The 18,663-nt window shown below is 33.2% G+C and overlaps 1 protein-coding gene across 8 annotated transcripts in view; it reads right to left on the bottom strand.

Moving 5' to 3' along the window:
- Nucleotides 1-18,663, bottom strand: part of LOC100117878 (putative fatty acyl-CoA reductase CG5065) — a 267,482-nt gene that overhangs the window by 224,822 nt on the left and 23,997 nt on the right. For 2 of the 8 annotated variants that reach the window (XM_032601844.1, XM_032601843.1), the window contains one exon: nt 2,305-2,504. The exons of 2 other annotated variants lie outside the window; for them this stretch is intronic. In XM_032601844.1, coding sequence (XP_032457735.1) covers nt 2,305-2,502 — 198 coding nt within the window. In that variant the 5' untranslated portion in view covers nt 2,503-2,504. Of the gene's footprint in view, nt 1-2,304; nt 2,505-11,496; nt 11,651-12,735; nt 14,117-18,663 lie in introns of those variants that run through there. 4 more of the 8 variants (XM_031927033.2, XM_031927034.2, XM_031927039.2 and 1 more) reach the window with 4 other exon arrangements.

Here is an 18,663-nt window from a genome sequence, read left to right as displayed (position 1 = left end):
CATAATACACTGATTTACGAAATCACTCGCTGCTATGTAATTCTTGCCTTGATGTCAAAACATGTTGACTAACAGGTCATTCACCAGGTAATCTTCCCTAGCGGTGCTGACTACCTAGGATGATCTTGACTGGGAGATCTTGAAGTCGAACTTGTCGGTAAGTAGCGAATCGAGTCGCGTTATAACTCCTAGCTATCCTTACGAATTTTTACAGCATTTGCACAAGTCATCGAGACACTTAAAGCGTTTTTCTCTGATTCTAAAATGCAAATTTATGCGGTTTTAGACGCGAGACGATGGGCACGCCGAGCTGTAGACCATAAGTCATCGCAATATGGCCGCCAAAATAAGTCGCACGTGGAACGGAGTGAGATAAGAGAGCTTTTCCTTTCCCAGTGATGCCTCTCTCTTGCTTGCGCTCACTAGCCTGGCCATGCGTGCGCAGCAGATGTGCTGCACTCTCCCTCACTCTCGTGATGCGGGGCTCCCGCTTTAGCGCGCGGCGTCGCTATTCCTTTCTTTCGCACTCGTGCGGTGGTGTGGCGCTCTCGTTTTAGCGTGTAGTGCCGTTGCCGTTTTCTCTCTTGCGTTGTCTGCTGTCATCTGTCTCATCGCAGCGCACAGCAGTGTGTTCGTTTTGATGATCAAAAAAAGGGAAACGTTTTCCAGTTACTTTATAATAGTACATTATGTAACAAGGGAGTAAAGTCGTTGATTATTCCCGCGGGTAAGAGTTTCGCTCGGGCAGTAAATCACCCAAGGGATTAATCGACTTTACTCTTGTGTTGCATGTAGTGCTTTATTCACGACTAAACTGTGTAGCCACTTTATTTTTAAAAAAGTGGGACCTACTCAGCTATCGGCATTTTAATAAAAATATACGTTTGTTATTATTTTCTATTTATTCTCTTATACTTATTTCATATATAATAACACAAAATAACAATCATTTTAATAATTTATACAAAATAAATAAATTTTTCTACTTTTTAACATTTTTTAAAATTTTAAAAATTTTGCGAAAATAAAAAATTTGTTTCTTGCATTTTGCGGGAATAAAGTTCTTTGCGGAAAAAAAAATGAGTGAATAGAATGCTACTTTAGTCCCGCTTTTCAGGGAATAAAGTGTTCAGTCGTGAATAAATTAATTAATTTAGTGGTCCCAGCTTCGGTGTCATCAAGTCACGACGAAATTAGTGGTCTACGCTCATTTATGTGGCGCGATATTCGCGTTATAAAGTACTTTCTTTGCATACCATCTTTACGGTCGCTTTTAACCATAAGAGCATGAATGATGACTTAACTAGAAGTTTTCAGGCTCCACTTATCTACGTGCTTAACACTCTGTGTAGGTACGCAGAACCTTTGTCAACTATATGGCTCTGACTAACTCACGGATGCGTAATCCATTAAATAAACAATTAGTTTGTACGTTCGTAACCTCTCATAGCTAACAATTACCGATTGTTGAAAATGGCTATATAAAAAAATGAGAATCGGGGAGGTGGAAAATTAAAGAAAAATACCAAATTAATTTTCAATTTTGATTAATTTGCTGATTGGTATGGTATGTAATTAAAAAATTGATATGGTAATTGAAAAGATGGTATTAAAATCTTTGGAATAACGTATTTATATGTTAGTGTTAACAACGAATTAAGTGATAAAGAATACAGATTTGCAAAATATTTATAGCTTATCTAGCAAATTCAATGTTTAATGGTTCTTCTGACGGCTCAATGTATAGAGCTTATACTTGCCATCGGGGCGCTACGGTGTCCCTTGATTTATGAGCTGTTAATTTAATTAAATTATTATAAACCATATTTGTAAATGCCCTAAAAATTCTTTCTCTGGAGGCAACTAGCATTGTTAGAAGCGAAAGTGAGGCCGCACTAGCTAAAGTGGGTCTCTAAGCGAAAGACGAGTACCGCAAACAACGTGGTCAAAAAGCCAAAACTTGTTTATTTGGGATTTTGTTTTAAAATAATTATATTATGTAACAAAGAAAGATGCGCGAGGACGTGCTAGAAAGAAGGCTGTAGAAGGACTAGAAAGAAGGCCGTGAAGGGCGCTGTAAAGAGAAAATAACACGTTTTTTAAGATTTTACGTAAAATTGAGAGGTACCCACAAGAGCATGATAAAAGGGGTATTGGGTTATGATTATGTAATATAGTTCGACATTCATCATGTATATTTCTTGCAATTTTCTCATTTTCTAGTATCAATAAAGATTACGTACTAAATATCACAAAATGAGTTATTATCACAAAATATCACAAACATATGTAGGAAATAGTTACCGGTAGTTTTAACATATTGTTGATTCGTAATGCTGGACTAATACCACGCTTTGGACGTAGTATAATGTATATAGCATTAAGATCACTGCAGCTGTGCAATAATTTTTCAATTAAGACTTTACCCATAAATCCTGTGCCACCAGTAATCATAATATTTTTAGCTGAATAAAATTTTTGTATAGAACTTAACTCGCCCATATCTATAAAAAATCATAAAATAAAATATCATTGTATGAAAGATAATTGAACTCAGACAGTAACATTGTAAGATAACGCATTAGAGAGGGGGTGGGGGTACAACCCCATGTGGCCATTTCGTGGCACATTTTGCAAGTTACAGTTTTCTCTTACTTTTAGGTGTAGTTGGCGGTAATTTCAGATATTAAGGCGGTATAAATATCTTAAAACTATTTTAAATTATACCTTAGTTATTTTTATATTTAAGTGTTTATGGCTGTGCTTAAACTGTAACGTAAATATAGAGCAAAAACCTGGGTATATTGCCATACTAGCAGGTGAGGCTATGCACATAATTAAGTGCACGCCAAAAATACATATACTGTTATAAAAAGGTACGCAGATAAACTGCTACTGTATCATACCTCAATATTTTAAAATTGACGATAATCGCATAAATCTCATGTCTGCGCCAAGAAAATAATGACATCATCAAGTCTTGAAAACCCTCAACCAAAGTTGCATTGCAACCAGAAAAATCGGATTCATGAGCAACTCATGGAATTCATTCGCAAGAAGATCTACAAAAACTACATCAACACATAATGTTTCCGGTGAAGAGAGCATTCTCACACCATAGCCAAAAGAAATATAAGGTGAAGAAACAGTTCAAGGAGGTTTAATAGCTAATTTATTAACCGAAAATACATTGATATATGAATATTGCTGAAAACACATGGAATCGATTTATAGATAAATTTGTTAAATTTGGATCAATTAGCTCAGCAATAATAATGATATTAACTATCTTTCATATCTGCAAATTAGAATTAGATATTATAATACGAGGATATACATTACATGCAATGTATAGGTGGACCCTTTATCTACTTGGAGCTATATTTAGTTCTGTTACCCATTTATTGATAGTAATGAAAGGAAAAGATGATAAAAGGCAATGCAAGGTTTTCAAGATCTCCAGCTACAAGAAATCATTAGTCCCATTAGTCCCAAGAAAGAAATCATCCCACCTATTTCTATCCATCCATCCAAAACCAGAACCTATATGAATCAACCGAAAGAATCAAAAGGAGAATCTAAATCAGAATCAAATGTATTATTATTTTCATTCATGCTGTCTTAGAATATATACTTCTACCATCTACTTCTACTTATTATATTAAAGTGCTTAATGTCTTAGTGTGCCGTGAAGCCTTTGACATTTTTTCCCAATAACTTAACATCTAGGATATAATTTTGGACCTTAAAATGACACGTGCCGATAATAGGTGAATTCTGCAGTTCTGTGCGCGTTGCATCGACGGGGGCGTCGATCCGTCTGGGTCCTGGACGTATCACGTGTGGATACACGTCAAGGGTGTCTAATTACTATAAAAGAGCGAGTAAAATAGCGCAATGCGGTGGCGGCAGTGGCGTGACGACAGAACGTCTGGCTCGCAAGCCAGAGGATCTTGGTTCCAGCCCAGGGTCCGTCACTTTTTCGTTGCACTCTTCACTCGTAACACACGCGATATATGTAAAAATGACCTTCCTCTTGCAGGAAAAGTTATTGTAACATCTGGTGACTTTAGGCAAACCCTGCCTATAGTATGGCATACTAACAGAACAAAAATCCTTGAAACATCTGTGAAAAGAGTTTTTTATGGTCAAAATTTTCAAGACTATCATTAAGTGAGAATGTACGAGTACAAAATCCAGATAATAAAATATGATTAAATATGAATTACAAAGTAATATGAGAGAAATACTAAAACAATTTATTTGTGAAAATGATTTAATGAAAGACATTTTTGGACATAAAATTGATCCTAATGATTCGATAAAATTAAAAAATAAAGTGATATCATCACCGTCAAATTCTAATGTACTGATAATAAATTAAAGTATAGTTGAAAGAATAGATGGAGACCACTATACAGGGTGACCCAATTTAAACGGGCACCGCTCATAACTCGTCAGGGACAGCCACAATCGAAAAAATGGTAGAGACCAAAGTTGTAGGATATCGAAGGAGCAACCCGATGGTGACCTTGGATTTGACCTTGAACGCGTTTTTCAAGGTCATTTGAAGGTCAACTTTGGATTTTTAAATAGGAACCCCATTCTTTTATTGCGGGAATGGAAAGAGCGGTAAATTTTACGTTCAGAATGGTATGTTCGGTTGCGGCACTGAGGGTCATCGCAAGGTCATGCAGCCAGAATGAAACCCCGCCTACGTAATTCCTCTAGCAACGCCAAATTAAAAAAATAATATTTTTGGCGGAAGGCCGAGTGTGAGACTCTTTCGACAATTTTCGGAGGCTATTTTTATTTTTGCAAATCGAAAGTTCGGGCGGCAGGTACGGCGCGGGGCCGGGGCGCCTGCTTGAAAATCATTCGTGAGTTAAGCGTCGTAGGGGAAGGTTCGACGGAGTCGCGGTGGCAAGACTGAGCGCGGGACTTATTTTAAAAGGCTTATTTCGGGAGCCATTTTTATTTTTCGCACATCAGGAGTTCGGGTAGGTAGGTGGCGACCACCTAGAGGAGTCATTCGCAAGTTAACCGTCGGAAGGGATCATTCGGGGAATAGCGAGACTTATGTTTGGACGCTAGCGAGGGCTCATTTGCGTCTTGGCCGCTGGACAGAGAACATCTAAGAAGGGATTTCATCTCGGATACAAAGTAAAAGTAAAGTTTGAAAAAAAATAATTTGACCTTGAAATGACCTTGTAGGACTGGCTCAAATTCGAGGTCACAATTCTCCCCCCCCGCCCCCCTATACAACAACTTTGGTCTCTACCACTTTTTTTTAATTTGGCGTTGCTAGAGGAATTACGTAGGCGGGGTTTCATTCTGGCTGCAGGACATTGAGATGACCTTCAGTGCCGCAACCGAACATACCATTCTGAACGTAAAATTTACCGCTCTTTCCATTCCCGCAATAAAAGAATGGGGTTCCTATTTAAAAATCCAAAGTTGACCTTCAAATGACCTTGAAAAACGCGTTCAAGGTCAAATCCAAGGTCACCATCGGGTTGTCCCCTCGATATCCTACAACTTTAATGTAACGAGTTATGAGCGGTGCCCGTTTAAATTGGGTCACCCTGTATACAGGGTGGGCCATTTTAATCAAACCAGTCTAATAACTCCTAAATTAAGCCATCAACAGAAAAATTGTTCAGATGAAAGTTGTCCAGGATCAAGGGGGACATCTTTTTGTGCAATTAGTTTTGACCTTGAACTCAAATTTCAAGGTCATTTGAAGGTCAAATTTTTTTTTAAAATAGGAACCCCTATTTTTGATAGCAGATTCGGAAAGAACAGGAAATTTTACGTCCGAAACGTCCAAAAATCAACATCCTCTAAAAGCTCTGGCAGTCGATCTCTGAGCAATGCCAAATAGCTATTCTGGTTAACATTTTGACCGAAAAAATATGGCCCAATCAGGTAACCATTAATGACCCCACATCACACCATTAAACTCCATCGGTTTTGATGGTCAATAGCCCTGTACCAGTGGGGATTTACAGGTGACCAGTAGTGACTATTGTGCCTATTTAATTGACCATCACTGCGAAATATAGCCTCGTCAGAAAACATAACAAATCTGAAAAAATCTGGATCATTTTGTAAAACTCCTAAAGCCCACTGGCAAAAGTTAATACGCATTAGAAAATGGCGTGGCCTCAGCTCATGAACTAATCGTATGTGGTAATCGTGATAGTGGAGATTATTGAGAATTCTCAATGCTGTTCTTCGTGGTATACCGATTTCTCTTTCAATTTGTCGACTACTAATTTGTGGATTGAGATGAACAGCTGCTAAGGCGGCTATAACATTAGGATCATTTTCGTTGTATTCGTGGTGTCTGCGTTGACGACGAAGATGTCCATCACGAGCTCTTCGAAGTAATCTGAGTAATGTGTCGTGAGTAGAACGCCTTCTTAGAGGAAAGCGTTCAGCGTAGAGTCGCACCGCAGCTCTGGCATTGTTTTGGGTTTCGCCTAAGATCATTATCATATCAACAATTTCATTGGATTGATAATCGCCCATGTTGAAAATTTTGTTTATAATAAGAAAAACTATTTTATTTACATTCACTCTTTATTGAAATTGAAACTAAACCAAAATAAGAAAGTGACAACAAAAAATGGAGAAATTTTCAAACTGTATAATTTTTAAATCAAATTTGTAACTTCTTATTTTCTTACGTTAAGACATTGTGATTTAAATTGAAGACAGCGTGAGAACAATCGTTACAATTCATATTAGATTAAAGAAATTCAACTTAAAAGGAAACATCTAAACTAGAAGTGATGCACTTAGGCAAATACAATTATTAAAAATATTTTTTAATATTGCAAAAGCAAAATGCTGTTTAATATTTTATCTTAAATAATGTATTTTTTAACATCCTACCTTTATTGTTTAACCATTTTTTACGCTTTTGAAACGTTAAAATTTTACTTGACTCTGCTTCGACCGTGAATGAATTGACAACATTGATTTTTAACGTTCCATTTCCCACTCCCATTAAGAACTCAGATATTTAAAATTATCATGTTAACTTCAAAATTTACTTTTGACCACTAAAAATTTGTTAACGAATGTTAAACAAGCATCCTAATGAGAGGCAAGGGGACTCACAGTAAACAAGCACCCCAGTGAGAGGCAAGGGGACTCACGTTAAAAAAGCACCCCAAAGGGAACATAATCCTAATACGTCCACGTCGTTGTTCCTGGGTAGCACTAAAATTTGGGAATTATTTTGTTTTCAAGGTAAATATTTTCATGGTCATTGTCACATTGGGTTTGAATATTCATCATAAAAGTACATTAACTACGATTATTCTATCAGAAAATGCGATTAAATATTAATTACAGTATTTCTTAACATTTGACCTTGAAATGACCTTGTGAAGGTCATGAAAAAAATTTTGAAATACCGTTTCAAAAAAAAATTTGACCTTCAAATGACCTTGAAAAATTGAGTTCAAGGTCAAAACTAATTGCACAAAAAGATGTCCCCCTTGATCCTGAACAACTTTCATCTGAACAATTTTTCTGTTCATGGCTTAATTTAGGAGTTATTAGACTGGTTTGATTAAAATGGCCCACCCTGTATACTATAGTGATGATCGAATCCAAAATGACGCGGATGACAAATTGACAAACACGATACTTACAGAATTTTTGAATTCATTAACACCTAATGGATTGCCAGCACATTAATTAATATTAAAAAAAGATGCAATAATTAATTGCTTGAGAAATTTAGACATTGATGGTGTCTTTGTAATGGTACAAGATTGATAATTAAAGATATGAAACAATATGTTCTTACAGCAGAAATAATTACTGAAAAATATTGCGATAAAGAAGTATTATTGCCTCGTATCGATTTAGCTCCATCACTAGATGAAATACCATTTAGTATAGTTAGAAGGCAATTTCCAATAAGACTTAGCTTTGCTATGACAGTAAATAAATCTCAAAGCCAATCGTTTGACGATGTTGGTTTATATTTATTCACTCCAGTATTTAGTCGCGGTGTTCATTAATAAGAACAACATTAAAAGAGAAATTTCAAATTTTTCAGTGATAAATCTGCATACAAAAAAAATAAAAATATTACAAATAACGAATGTAAAAAACGAAAATAAAACAACAAAATGAAAATTTACACAAAAAACATAGTCAATTCTGAAATATTCGGAAATTAATTATATTAATTATTACACATAAACTACTAACCATGGATATACAAATAAACTACTAAAATATGGAGTATCTTTTGATTGATTGAGTAATCGCTAGTAATACAACAATACTAAAGTATAAATTATATATTGATTTGCTGAGAACTCTTCACCATTAGTACATTACTGACATCTGCCTCATCTCCACTAATAATACATTACTCGATTTTAAATTATTTTTTGATTAGTCGAATAATCGCCACTAATTATACATTACTATAATTTAAATAATATATTAATTGACTGAGGTATCTTTACTAATGGTACATTACTGAAATCTAACTTATGTATTAGTTAATTATTATCTCCATTAATAGTACATTAATAAAATATAAATTATATATTGCTTGGCTGAGTAATCGCTACTAATAATACATTATTAAAACATTAATTTATATTGATTGGCTGAGTAATCGCCATTAATTATACATAACTGAAATATAAATTATAAATTGATTGGCTGAGTGATCGACACTAATAATACATTATTAAAACATTAATTTTATATTGATTGGCTGAGTTATCTCCACTAATGGTACATTACTAAAATTTGAATTATTTTTTATTGTCCAAGTAATCGCCATTATAATTATACATTACCAAAATTTGAATAATATATTGATTGACTAAGGTATTTTTACAAATGGTACTTTATTAAAATACAAATTATGTATTAATTAACTGTGTTATCATATATTGATTGATTATAAAGTGATCGCCACTGATAATACATTATTAAAACATTAAAATTTATATTGATTGTCTGAGTAATCGCTATTAATTATAAATTGTTAAAATATTACTTTTCTATTGATCGGCTAAATTATCTCCACTAATAGTACATTACTAAAATTTAAATTAGATATTGAATAACTAAGTTATCAGTTGAAACTAAATATCATATATCACATTGATAATTGATATCTTAAGGCGAAAGTGTTTTTTCTCTAGGGGCGAAAGTACTTTCGCCTCCACAATTTCCAAATTTAAAATTTTTAAAATTTTTGAAATTTTTTAAACTTTTAAAATTTTTTGAAATTTTTGAAACTGAAAATTTTAAAAATTCTGCTTTTTTAGGCAGGCTAAAAAGAGCGCTGTCGATGCCCAGATTATAAAAAGCACGGTACACAACAAAGGGTGAATTGGCTTTTTCAGACTCAGATGATGATTAAGCACTCGTGTCCGCCTCGGGCGCCTGCGGCGCCCTCGACTCCCACTCTTGCTCGATCATCATCCTCCCTTGAAAAAGCCAACTTTCGCCCCTATTTGCGTAATGTACTATTTTTTTTTTTCAGTCTTGATAAGGGAGGCTTAAGCCTCCGAAACGTTGACTTTTAATAAAATAAACAGCATTTTTTCTAACTCAAAGGATGATTAGAATCTTGATTTTCCCTGTAAAAATTGCAAATGGAGTAGTAGAATCTTTTCTTAAATAAATTTTAAATTTCCTAATAGTAGCGATAACTTGTATTTTTTTTATGGGTGAGAATTATATTTCATAAAAATATCAATAAATCAATTAATTTTTCGGATGTAAGATACAAAATTATTAATATTTAGACGTAAACTGAACAATTTAAATAATTCAAACGTATGGCGAAGCTCGTAGGGCTTGTGTGGAACAACGCCTGGGTGGCTTAGTCGACTAAGGTGCATGGCCGTACCTATTTGGCCTCGTGCAGGGTGTGGGTTCAAGTCTTCAGTCAGACAAAAATTTTTCTGATCCAAAAAATTATTCTTTACTTTCTTTTAAACTAAAAACTCGAATTCAAGCCTGCTAGCTACCATTTTCCAATTTCAAACTCAAACCGTGATAAGCCGCGTGTAACCCAGCTGTTACTCGACCAACTATAATGGGTAGTTTGTACTTAAAAACAAGGTAAGCAGATTGAATCCAAGAACTGACCATTAAGTTGGAGAAAAAGCGTTACATTTTGTCTAAGAAATGGCAAAGAAAACTGCCCAGTTCTTAGATTTCATGCAGAGAACTGGACATTAAGTTGGTTACCGATTTTACCAGGGCAGTTATACATATTTTAACGATATGCTTTTTAAACATTATGAAATTTACGTTTAACGTCAAAATAAATTTTTAAAGTAGATAATAAATTGTATTTAAGATTTTAAATTTACGTATTGAAATATTTGATGTTGTCGACTACTCTCTCCATGTAAAACAGTGAAAATTTTCACTATTTATGTAGTGAACGCATTTTTCACTGCTGAAATTGTGAAAAAATTACTATTTTGACTCCAAAATTCGGTTTAACTTTTGGAACATGTGAAAATATTCTAATCAGTGAAACGCTAACATAAATACTATTTTGTCAAGTGAAAATTTCACTTTTGAATAAGTGAATCTGATTCACTTATTCAACAGTGAACAAATGAGAGGAGCGATCCTAAAACTGAAACTCTTAAACCCACATACCCCATTCACCCCTGCAGCAAAGTTTTAATAGGAAAAAAAATGTTTGTTAATGATTTTGAACATTGGGGGAAAGCGAGGGCAAGAATATAATATTTATTAAGGGAGTTCTCTCGAAACTGATACATTCCCGCCACCGACAAAAAATTTAATTTCATTTCTTTGTTTCTAAATAATATAATTTTCATACTCAATTAATACAAATTTATAATAATAAGTCTAAAATAAATTAAACAAAGAAAGAAATTAATTTTTTTGTTCCTCAGTGTACATTTCTAAACGATTTAAAATACGACATTTTCACTGATTTAAGCAGTGATCATTTCACTAATTCATTCAGTGAATAGTCACTTTTTGGCAGTTGCATACTTTTCACTGTATAAATTAGCGCATATGCACTATTAATCAGTGAAATTCCACTATTTTACACTCAGAGAGTAATGACATTTATTTAACTCTTTTTTTTTAATCATTTTTTCATCTCAATTTTCTCATCTTTTAATTGTATAAAATAAGCATAAATTATAAATTAATGCTACAAAAAATAAAATATTTAAAAAATTAAAAAATTAAAGTGCAATAATTATTCTTATTTTTTTTCTGGCAATCGAAGCAAAAATGGAAGCTTTTACGATTCAGTGCGGAACAATATTCGGCGGTAGCCCTTTAGTTAAACCATTATAAGTGTTATATGAAATAGTAGAATGTCAGCTGCAGTTATATGTTATAACTGCAGTTGTAAGTATACGGCTTGTTAGGAAAAGGGTTCGGATGTCCATTAGAATGGTGGAGTGTAATAATGATGGATATAAAAGAAAATCATCCTACACAGGCGCAAGCAGAGAAGCGCTTTGTTTTTCCGAATTCAGAATCCAAAAATAGAAATGCATGCCAAATTTGATGAAAACAGACTGAATAATTTGTAAAATATTATTGTATCTATATAAACACATGTATACACACTCGCTCGCGCACACACTGCACGCATGCATATGCATTCACACACGCGCGCGCGCGCACACACACATACACATACATACGGATATCTATACGGACATTATACAAAAACACGCGATTCAAACTTTGAACATTTTAATTTTATTCCAAACTTCTTTTGATAAAGCCAAAAATTTTACCATCACATAGTACCCTTTAGATGAAACCAAATTATGCACAATTTTACTACTTTCGAGTTAGCTAACATTTGTAATGTAAGCAACTTGGCAGATTGAATTGTCTTTTTTTTTTCTATTTTATCAACGGTATATCATATTTATAATTTTATCTGAATCGATTTCTACATTCATTAGTACAAATTTCAAAAAATATTCAAATTTAAATACGTACAGGAACATTAAACTTATTGAATACATTCAAAATTATTTTTTTATAGTTTTTTCTGTATCTAATAAACTTATATTTAACAACATTCTACCTTTCTAAACAGGTTTATAAAATTTATATTGTATATATTTATATAATCTTGTTAAAATAATTTATAATTATTATATTTGTAGATGAATATTATTTATTGAATTATAGAACAAAATGAATAGATATGTTTACGTTTTCTACCCGAGCCAGTCACATTTTTAATATTTATGTATATACATATTTTAATTTTCACACATATTTTTTTTTTTTAATTTAAAGTAATAAACTTGGTAAAACTAAATAAAAATATTATATAAAATATATATTTTTTGGGAGTGTTCGTTTTTGCATGCAGCAGTGTCGCCCATTTTAATTACAAGAGTTCAAATCGTAGAAAATGAATCTCAGACATTTTGAATTTTTAATCTAAAATTAACTGTATATTACCCTTGAGTTTCACTAGATTGTATTTTTAAATTTATAGATAATCGTCATAAACTAGTTATCTTTAACTTAAAAAACTTATTTTAAAAATATATATACAATTTCTATGAAATTGCTATAACTTTTTACATAAAAGTTGGTAGAATTGTATATAAAAATATGCTTTTGCAGGTAATCCCGAAAATTCCCACATTGCATGCCATTATAATTAAATCACATTTAGCAATTCAATAGTAGACGTATACTTACTGTAAATTGATAAATTGAGAATAATACTTAAAAAGGCAATTAAAAATACTACTCTTTTTATTAAATAAAATATAACCGTATGGTTCGTGACTTCTGTAGGTCTTTGCAGAGTGCTGTTATAATGGTAAGATTACCCCACTCTCCAATCGTTGAGCAAACGAGTTTTCTCCCACTTTTTTGTCGTATTCGTTCAAGTCAAAAATTAATAGTACAAATACATATAAGTATATTTTCCGAGTATAGATATTGTTTTTTATAACACATAATCGGGCAACCAAAACATGTACGATTATGTGTCAAAATAAAATTTAGAATTTGCGTTGTACATTATTGTGTAAATCTGTAAATTAAAATTTTTCCAAACTCTCCCCTACTGGAAATTAAAAACTTTAAAAAAAGTAATAAAATTTAAGAAAATGTAACAAACTATAGTATTTTGTGCCATTTTATGGGGTTTTATACCTTTTTTAAATGTTATCACAGTTTCATTACACTTTTGTATAAATCAGTTAATACAATGACTTCATTTGGTTTAATTTTTAAATCAATAAATGTCTATAATGCGTATAAAAGCATAAAAATGCAAGAGATTGTAAGTAATAAGTAAGTGTGATATTATAAAAAAAAATACTTTTGACAATCTATTAATAGTAGCAATGATAAATGTTGACCTTATCCACATAAGTATATCTTTGTATTATTGTCTATATTTGTATCTTTGTATTATGATGCTAATTTTAACTTTAAAATACATTTTTAAAAGTTTCAAACCTTGAACATTTTTTTTGTATACTAAAAATTACACATTAATGAATGCAACGAAATCAGTTGAAAAAATATTAAGTTTTAAAGTTCAGCAGGTACGGTTGAATCAGTCGATTATCAAAAATAAGATTTTACTCAAAAACTTAAAACTAAGGAATAAAGCTTTGAAAATAAGTTGCACTTTTTAAAATTAATATTTTAATACACACTTGTCGTACAGTCGTTAATTATATTAATGTTAACACCCTAGTTATTAATTTTAAGGTATAAGTCACTTCAATAATGCGTGATAAGTGACGGCGAAAGTGCGGATTTAAGTAATAATTTTGAAAAGTTGTAATTGTATATCTTTTAGTAAAATCTTATTTTTTGATAACCCCTAATCAGCTGATTTAACCTTATCTGCTGAACTTTAAAACTCAACATTTCTTTATTAGGTTTCACTACATTCACTTACGTATATTTATAAGTATTTAGAAAATTTTCTGGAAGTTGCAAGCGTTTGACAATTTTTTCAGTGAATTTGCAAGTTTCTATAATGGAAGGAGAATAGTACATTACGATACGTGTGAGTTAAATGGTTCTTTCTTACACGGCGCAGTTAGCACCGTGTAAAACTGAACCATTAAAGTCAAGAGTATCGTATAAAATTTTATACCACAGACTGCTAAAATCCGCAAGTCTTGTCTATTCGTGACTAAAGTAGTCCTTATTTGCACCGTGAGGTTAGCGAACGAGCGTAGCGAGTTTTAGCCACACTGTGATATAAATATCTTTTGGGTATAGTTTTCAATTTATCTCGGTAAAATAAGGGACTAAAGTTATGGAAGATAAGGACAGTGTTAAGTTGTCGCTAAAGAGACTCTGGTGCAAATAGAATCAGCCAGTAAAGTCATCATTGTAGTTGACGATGTCCTCATCACGCTTGAACAGCGAGAGTCTCGATGATCAAGTTAATAAAAGTATTTAAACTCAAGTGTAAAATCACTTGAACTTAAATACTATACGGAGAATTTTATATTAAAAGATCTTAAAACCAAAACAACCTGTTGACCTTAAGCGGCGCTGCAGCAGAAAGAAAACACTCGATTCAAACTTGAGCCAGCACCTCGTCCAAGTGCGTATGTATCCAGGATTTCTACTGTCAAAGCTTGAAAGAAAAGAGACAAAAAATTAAAACAAAAGTACGCATTAATTTTCAATCTCGAATATTTTGCTGAAAAAAGATCTGATTAAGATCTATAAAATAGAATACTCGTACATCGATAACAGATCAAATAATATAATAGATGGATTCGTAAAACGAGAATTTTTGCTAGCTTATTCAAAGTATAATGGGGTCGCGGTGTTCCTGACGACACAGTGTCTATAAATTATACTTGCCATCAGAGCGCTACCGCGCTTGTCGGTGTGGATAAATGAAATCAAGTATATTTTATTATAATTACCTTTATTTTGTTGGTTATTTTGCAAATCATTCAGTTTTATGTAAATATAATATATTTGTAAAAAATAATGAAAATTATTGAAGAATTAAATTTTAAAATACAATCAAACGTGTAACAAAATGCGACGGATAAATGTAGAAAAATTAGCATGATTAACTGTAAAAATTGATGATAAAGGAAGAAAATCAGAATAAATTTCAATAAAAAGAAATTAGAAAATCTTAGAAAATGTGTCAAATCCCGGCATATTGAATGATTTTGAGACATCAAGTATGTCGGTCCATCTCTCGCTGTCAATGAGTTGAACGGGTTTATTATATTTAGCATCATCACAACCATAATATCTATGTCACGTGTTAAACCTCTTCTTCTTCTTCTTTCTTTACCGTGTCTGTTGCCACTATATAATATCCCCTATAGTCTATAATTGACCTCAAGGAGATATTTAGTAACTAATTTGCAATGACTTCTTCGCTCTCGGTATTTAAGATGATGCGAGATAAGTTCGTAGTCGATAAATTGAGTACACATGGATTATAATATAGATTGAGATTTATTCTGAACGCGACTAGACTAGTTTTATTTAATGTTCACACCAAATCTTCTTGATATCATACACTACTTATACACTAAACTAACTTAGCTACGCGTAATGTAACGAAACCTTACCTGATATTTTAGCCAAAATAATAGTTCTAGACAACCCGTAGATAGCCCGACATCCTATTTCCGATTACAAATTATCTGCGAACAACACAAGACGACTCAGAGATTTTTCGCGCGTCTCAAGGCTTGGTTAAAATCAGCACACTCCCTCTCAAACTGACCTCACATACCCGTATCTGTCTTTATAAATTCCTAAGTATACCTTAGATCTAATCAAACGAGAATCCTACAGACGCTTTTCAATATCCAGGCTTGTTGGACTTACCTGTGTTCGACTTACGGTAAGATTCACGATTTTTGAAAATAACCTATAACCACACACATTTCACTACAGCTTAATATAGTAATAACATGAAGCTTAATTTTAAGGAAGATAACCAAGGCAACAAAGCTGCGTATCTGATAGCCTGATCGGACTAGCAAAGAATTTTATAGTTCGAGAAACCAAAACATGGAGTTACGTGCTTGCGATCAAATTTAAGCGGAAAAAAATCAGAAATGATACACTGATCTTTTATTCTTTGTAAACTCGCTCGAAGAAACTTAGGAAAACTATCGCAAAGAAGACATTGCATAGATAGCTGCTCAAAATTCTCGAGAAGCAGTTGAAAACATATCTATTTGGGATCAGCCAGGACAGGAGAGCGACGAGCGGGCGGTTAACGATCGCTGCTGAGGCAATAGCGAAATTTCACCATGTTGAAAAATTCGACATGGTGAAATTTCATTATGTCACTGGTTCCACGTAGTGGGTAAGCGCATAGCGCCCCAAGGTCGAATGAATGCCCCGGTCAAAAATATCAAGGTTAATATCAACCTTGATATCAAGGTCGATACTACCTTGATTGAACCTTGATTTCAACATTGATGTCAACCTTGATTCCATTTTAATCAAAACGAATAATTGCAGGTTTAACAGGATAAATATTGATAATGCATAAGTAAAGGCATCGATTGTTAAAATTTATAATCTATACAAATAACAATTTAAGAACAAAAATTAAAAATAGCTGATCCAACATGACCGACTACAGCATGCGTTTTTATACTATATGGCTCTGAAAATTTGTTTCTTGTCGTATTTTTGCCATCGCTAAACCAAAATTTGACGATAAAAATTCAAAATGGTCGATCAAAAATGGCCAACACATCAGCCCTAAAATTTTAGGATCGCTAAACTCGAATCTGATATCAGATATGCAAAATTATTTTTCAAACAATGCTGATTATGCAAATTATTGCAAAATTTAAGATCTAACAAACACTAGTGTTATTCTAGGGGTTTTAAAGGTGACTGATCACGAATCTATTACTAGATTTGCAAAATCATTTGTTAAAACAATTGTTTTTAATAAATTATGGCCAAATTCACCTTCTTTCATATGATTCACAATAAGGATCAAATATATACCGTTTGTGGGGTTGCTAAGCACGAATCTGATATCGGAATTCCGTTTTTGTGGAAAAAAATATTAATTGCTTCATATTGATACATTTTTTATTTTAAAATTGTATTGGCGCATCGGAAAGAGGCGAGGATAAAATGTAAGGCCAAAATTGTTCAACTAACATTCTCCACAAGCCCTTTTTTTAAAAAACATTTACCAAAAGACTACGTTAGCACATTGGACGAAGGCAAGCAAAGCGAGGAATAAATCTAAACCCAAAATACTTAAACCAAGTACCCCATGCTTTCCAAATAAAATAACTTATTCAAACTACTTGGCACATCAGAGTTTGAGCTGAGCGGGGAATAAATATAAAACCCAAATGTATAAACCCAATTACCCCACGCTCCCCGAGTAAAATAATTTATTTTAAAAACACGTCAACACATCGATGAAAGGTGAGCAAAGCAAGGAATAAATCTAAAACCTAAATGTTTAAAGCCAATTACCCCACGCTCTTCGAGTACAATAATTTACTTTAAAAACATGTCGGGACATCGAAAGAAGGCAAGCAAAGCGAGAAATAAATGTAAACCTGAAACGCTTAAACCCAATTACCCCACGCTCGCCGAGTGTAATAATTTATTTAAACTACACCTCGCACTTAAAAAGAAGGCGAGCAGAGCGGGGAATAAATCTAAAACCTAAATGTTTAAAGCCAATTACCCCACGCTCTTCGAGTACAATAATTTACTTTAAAAACACGTCGGGACATCGAAAGAAGGCAAGCAAAGCGAGAAATAAATGTAAACCCAAAACGCTTAAACCCAATTACCCCACGCTCCCCGAGAACAATAATTTACTTTAAAAACACGACGGGACATCGATGAAAGGTAAGCAAAGCGAAGAATAAATCTAAAACCTAAATGTGTTAACCCAATTACCCCACGCTCCCCGAGAACAATAATTTACTTTAAAAACACGACGGGACATCAAAGGAAGGCGAGCAAAGCGAGGAATAAATTTGAACCCAAAATACTAAAACCAAAGTACTTCATACTTCCCAAGTGTGATCATTTATTTTCAAAACACATAGGCACATCGGAGGAAGGCAAGCGAAGCGAGGACTAAATCAAAACCCAAAATTTCTAAACCCACTCACCCCACGCTCTTTGAGTGTAATAATTTATTTAAACTACACCTCGCACATCAAATGTTTTCTTACTTCGATGTACAGAGGTGTAGTTTAAATGAATTATTAAATTCTGGGAGCATTGAGTAGTTAGGTTAATGCACATTAGTCTTAGATGTATAGACTATAGATATGCTGAAACTGCGCTCCTCATGAAACTAGCAGGTGAGGGTTCATACGGCCCGTAAGCGCTGCCAATAAACGAGTAAATAATGCTCTTAATATTGTTACATCTATAAAAATCTATCACGTTCACGTATTAACGCGGGTATATACTTGAGTAACGGTGGGAAAATAACATTTTTCATTTACACTATTTTTCCACTGGAAATTGCGACGCGTGCGGAATTTTTTTTTAAATTTCCGCATAGTATATTTAAAGGTTAGATCACATAGTGACAGTGACGCATGGAGTATTTCGTGGCGCGTGGTATAGGTGAGTTTAAAAGCGCTCGTTTTAAACGCTACC

This window comes from Nasonia vitripennis (genome assembly GCF_009193385.2).
Source record: "Nasonia vitripennis strain AsymCx chromosome 3 unlocalized genomic scaffold, Nvit_psr_1.1 chr3_random0009, whole genome shotgun sequence".
Lineage (NCBI taxonomy): Eukaryota > Metazoa > Arthropoda > Insecta > Hymenoptera > Pteromalidae > Nasonia > Nasonia vitripennis.
The sequence above is the reverse complement of the archived record's forward strand: the minus strand, read 5'-3'. Positions and strand labels throughout refer to the sequence as shown.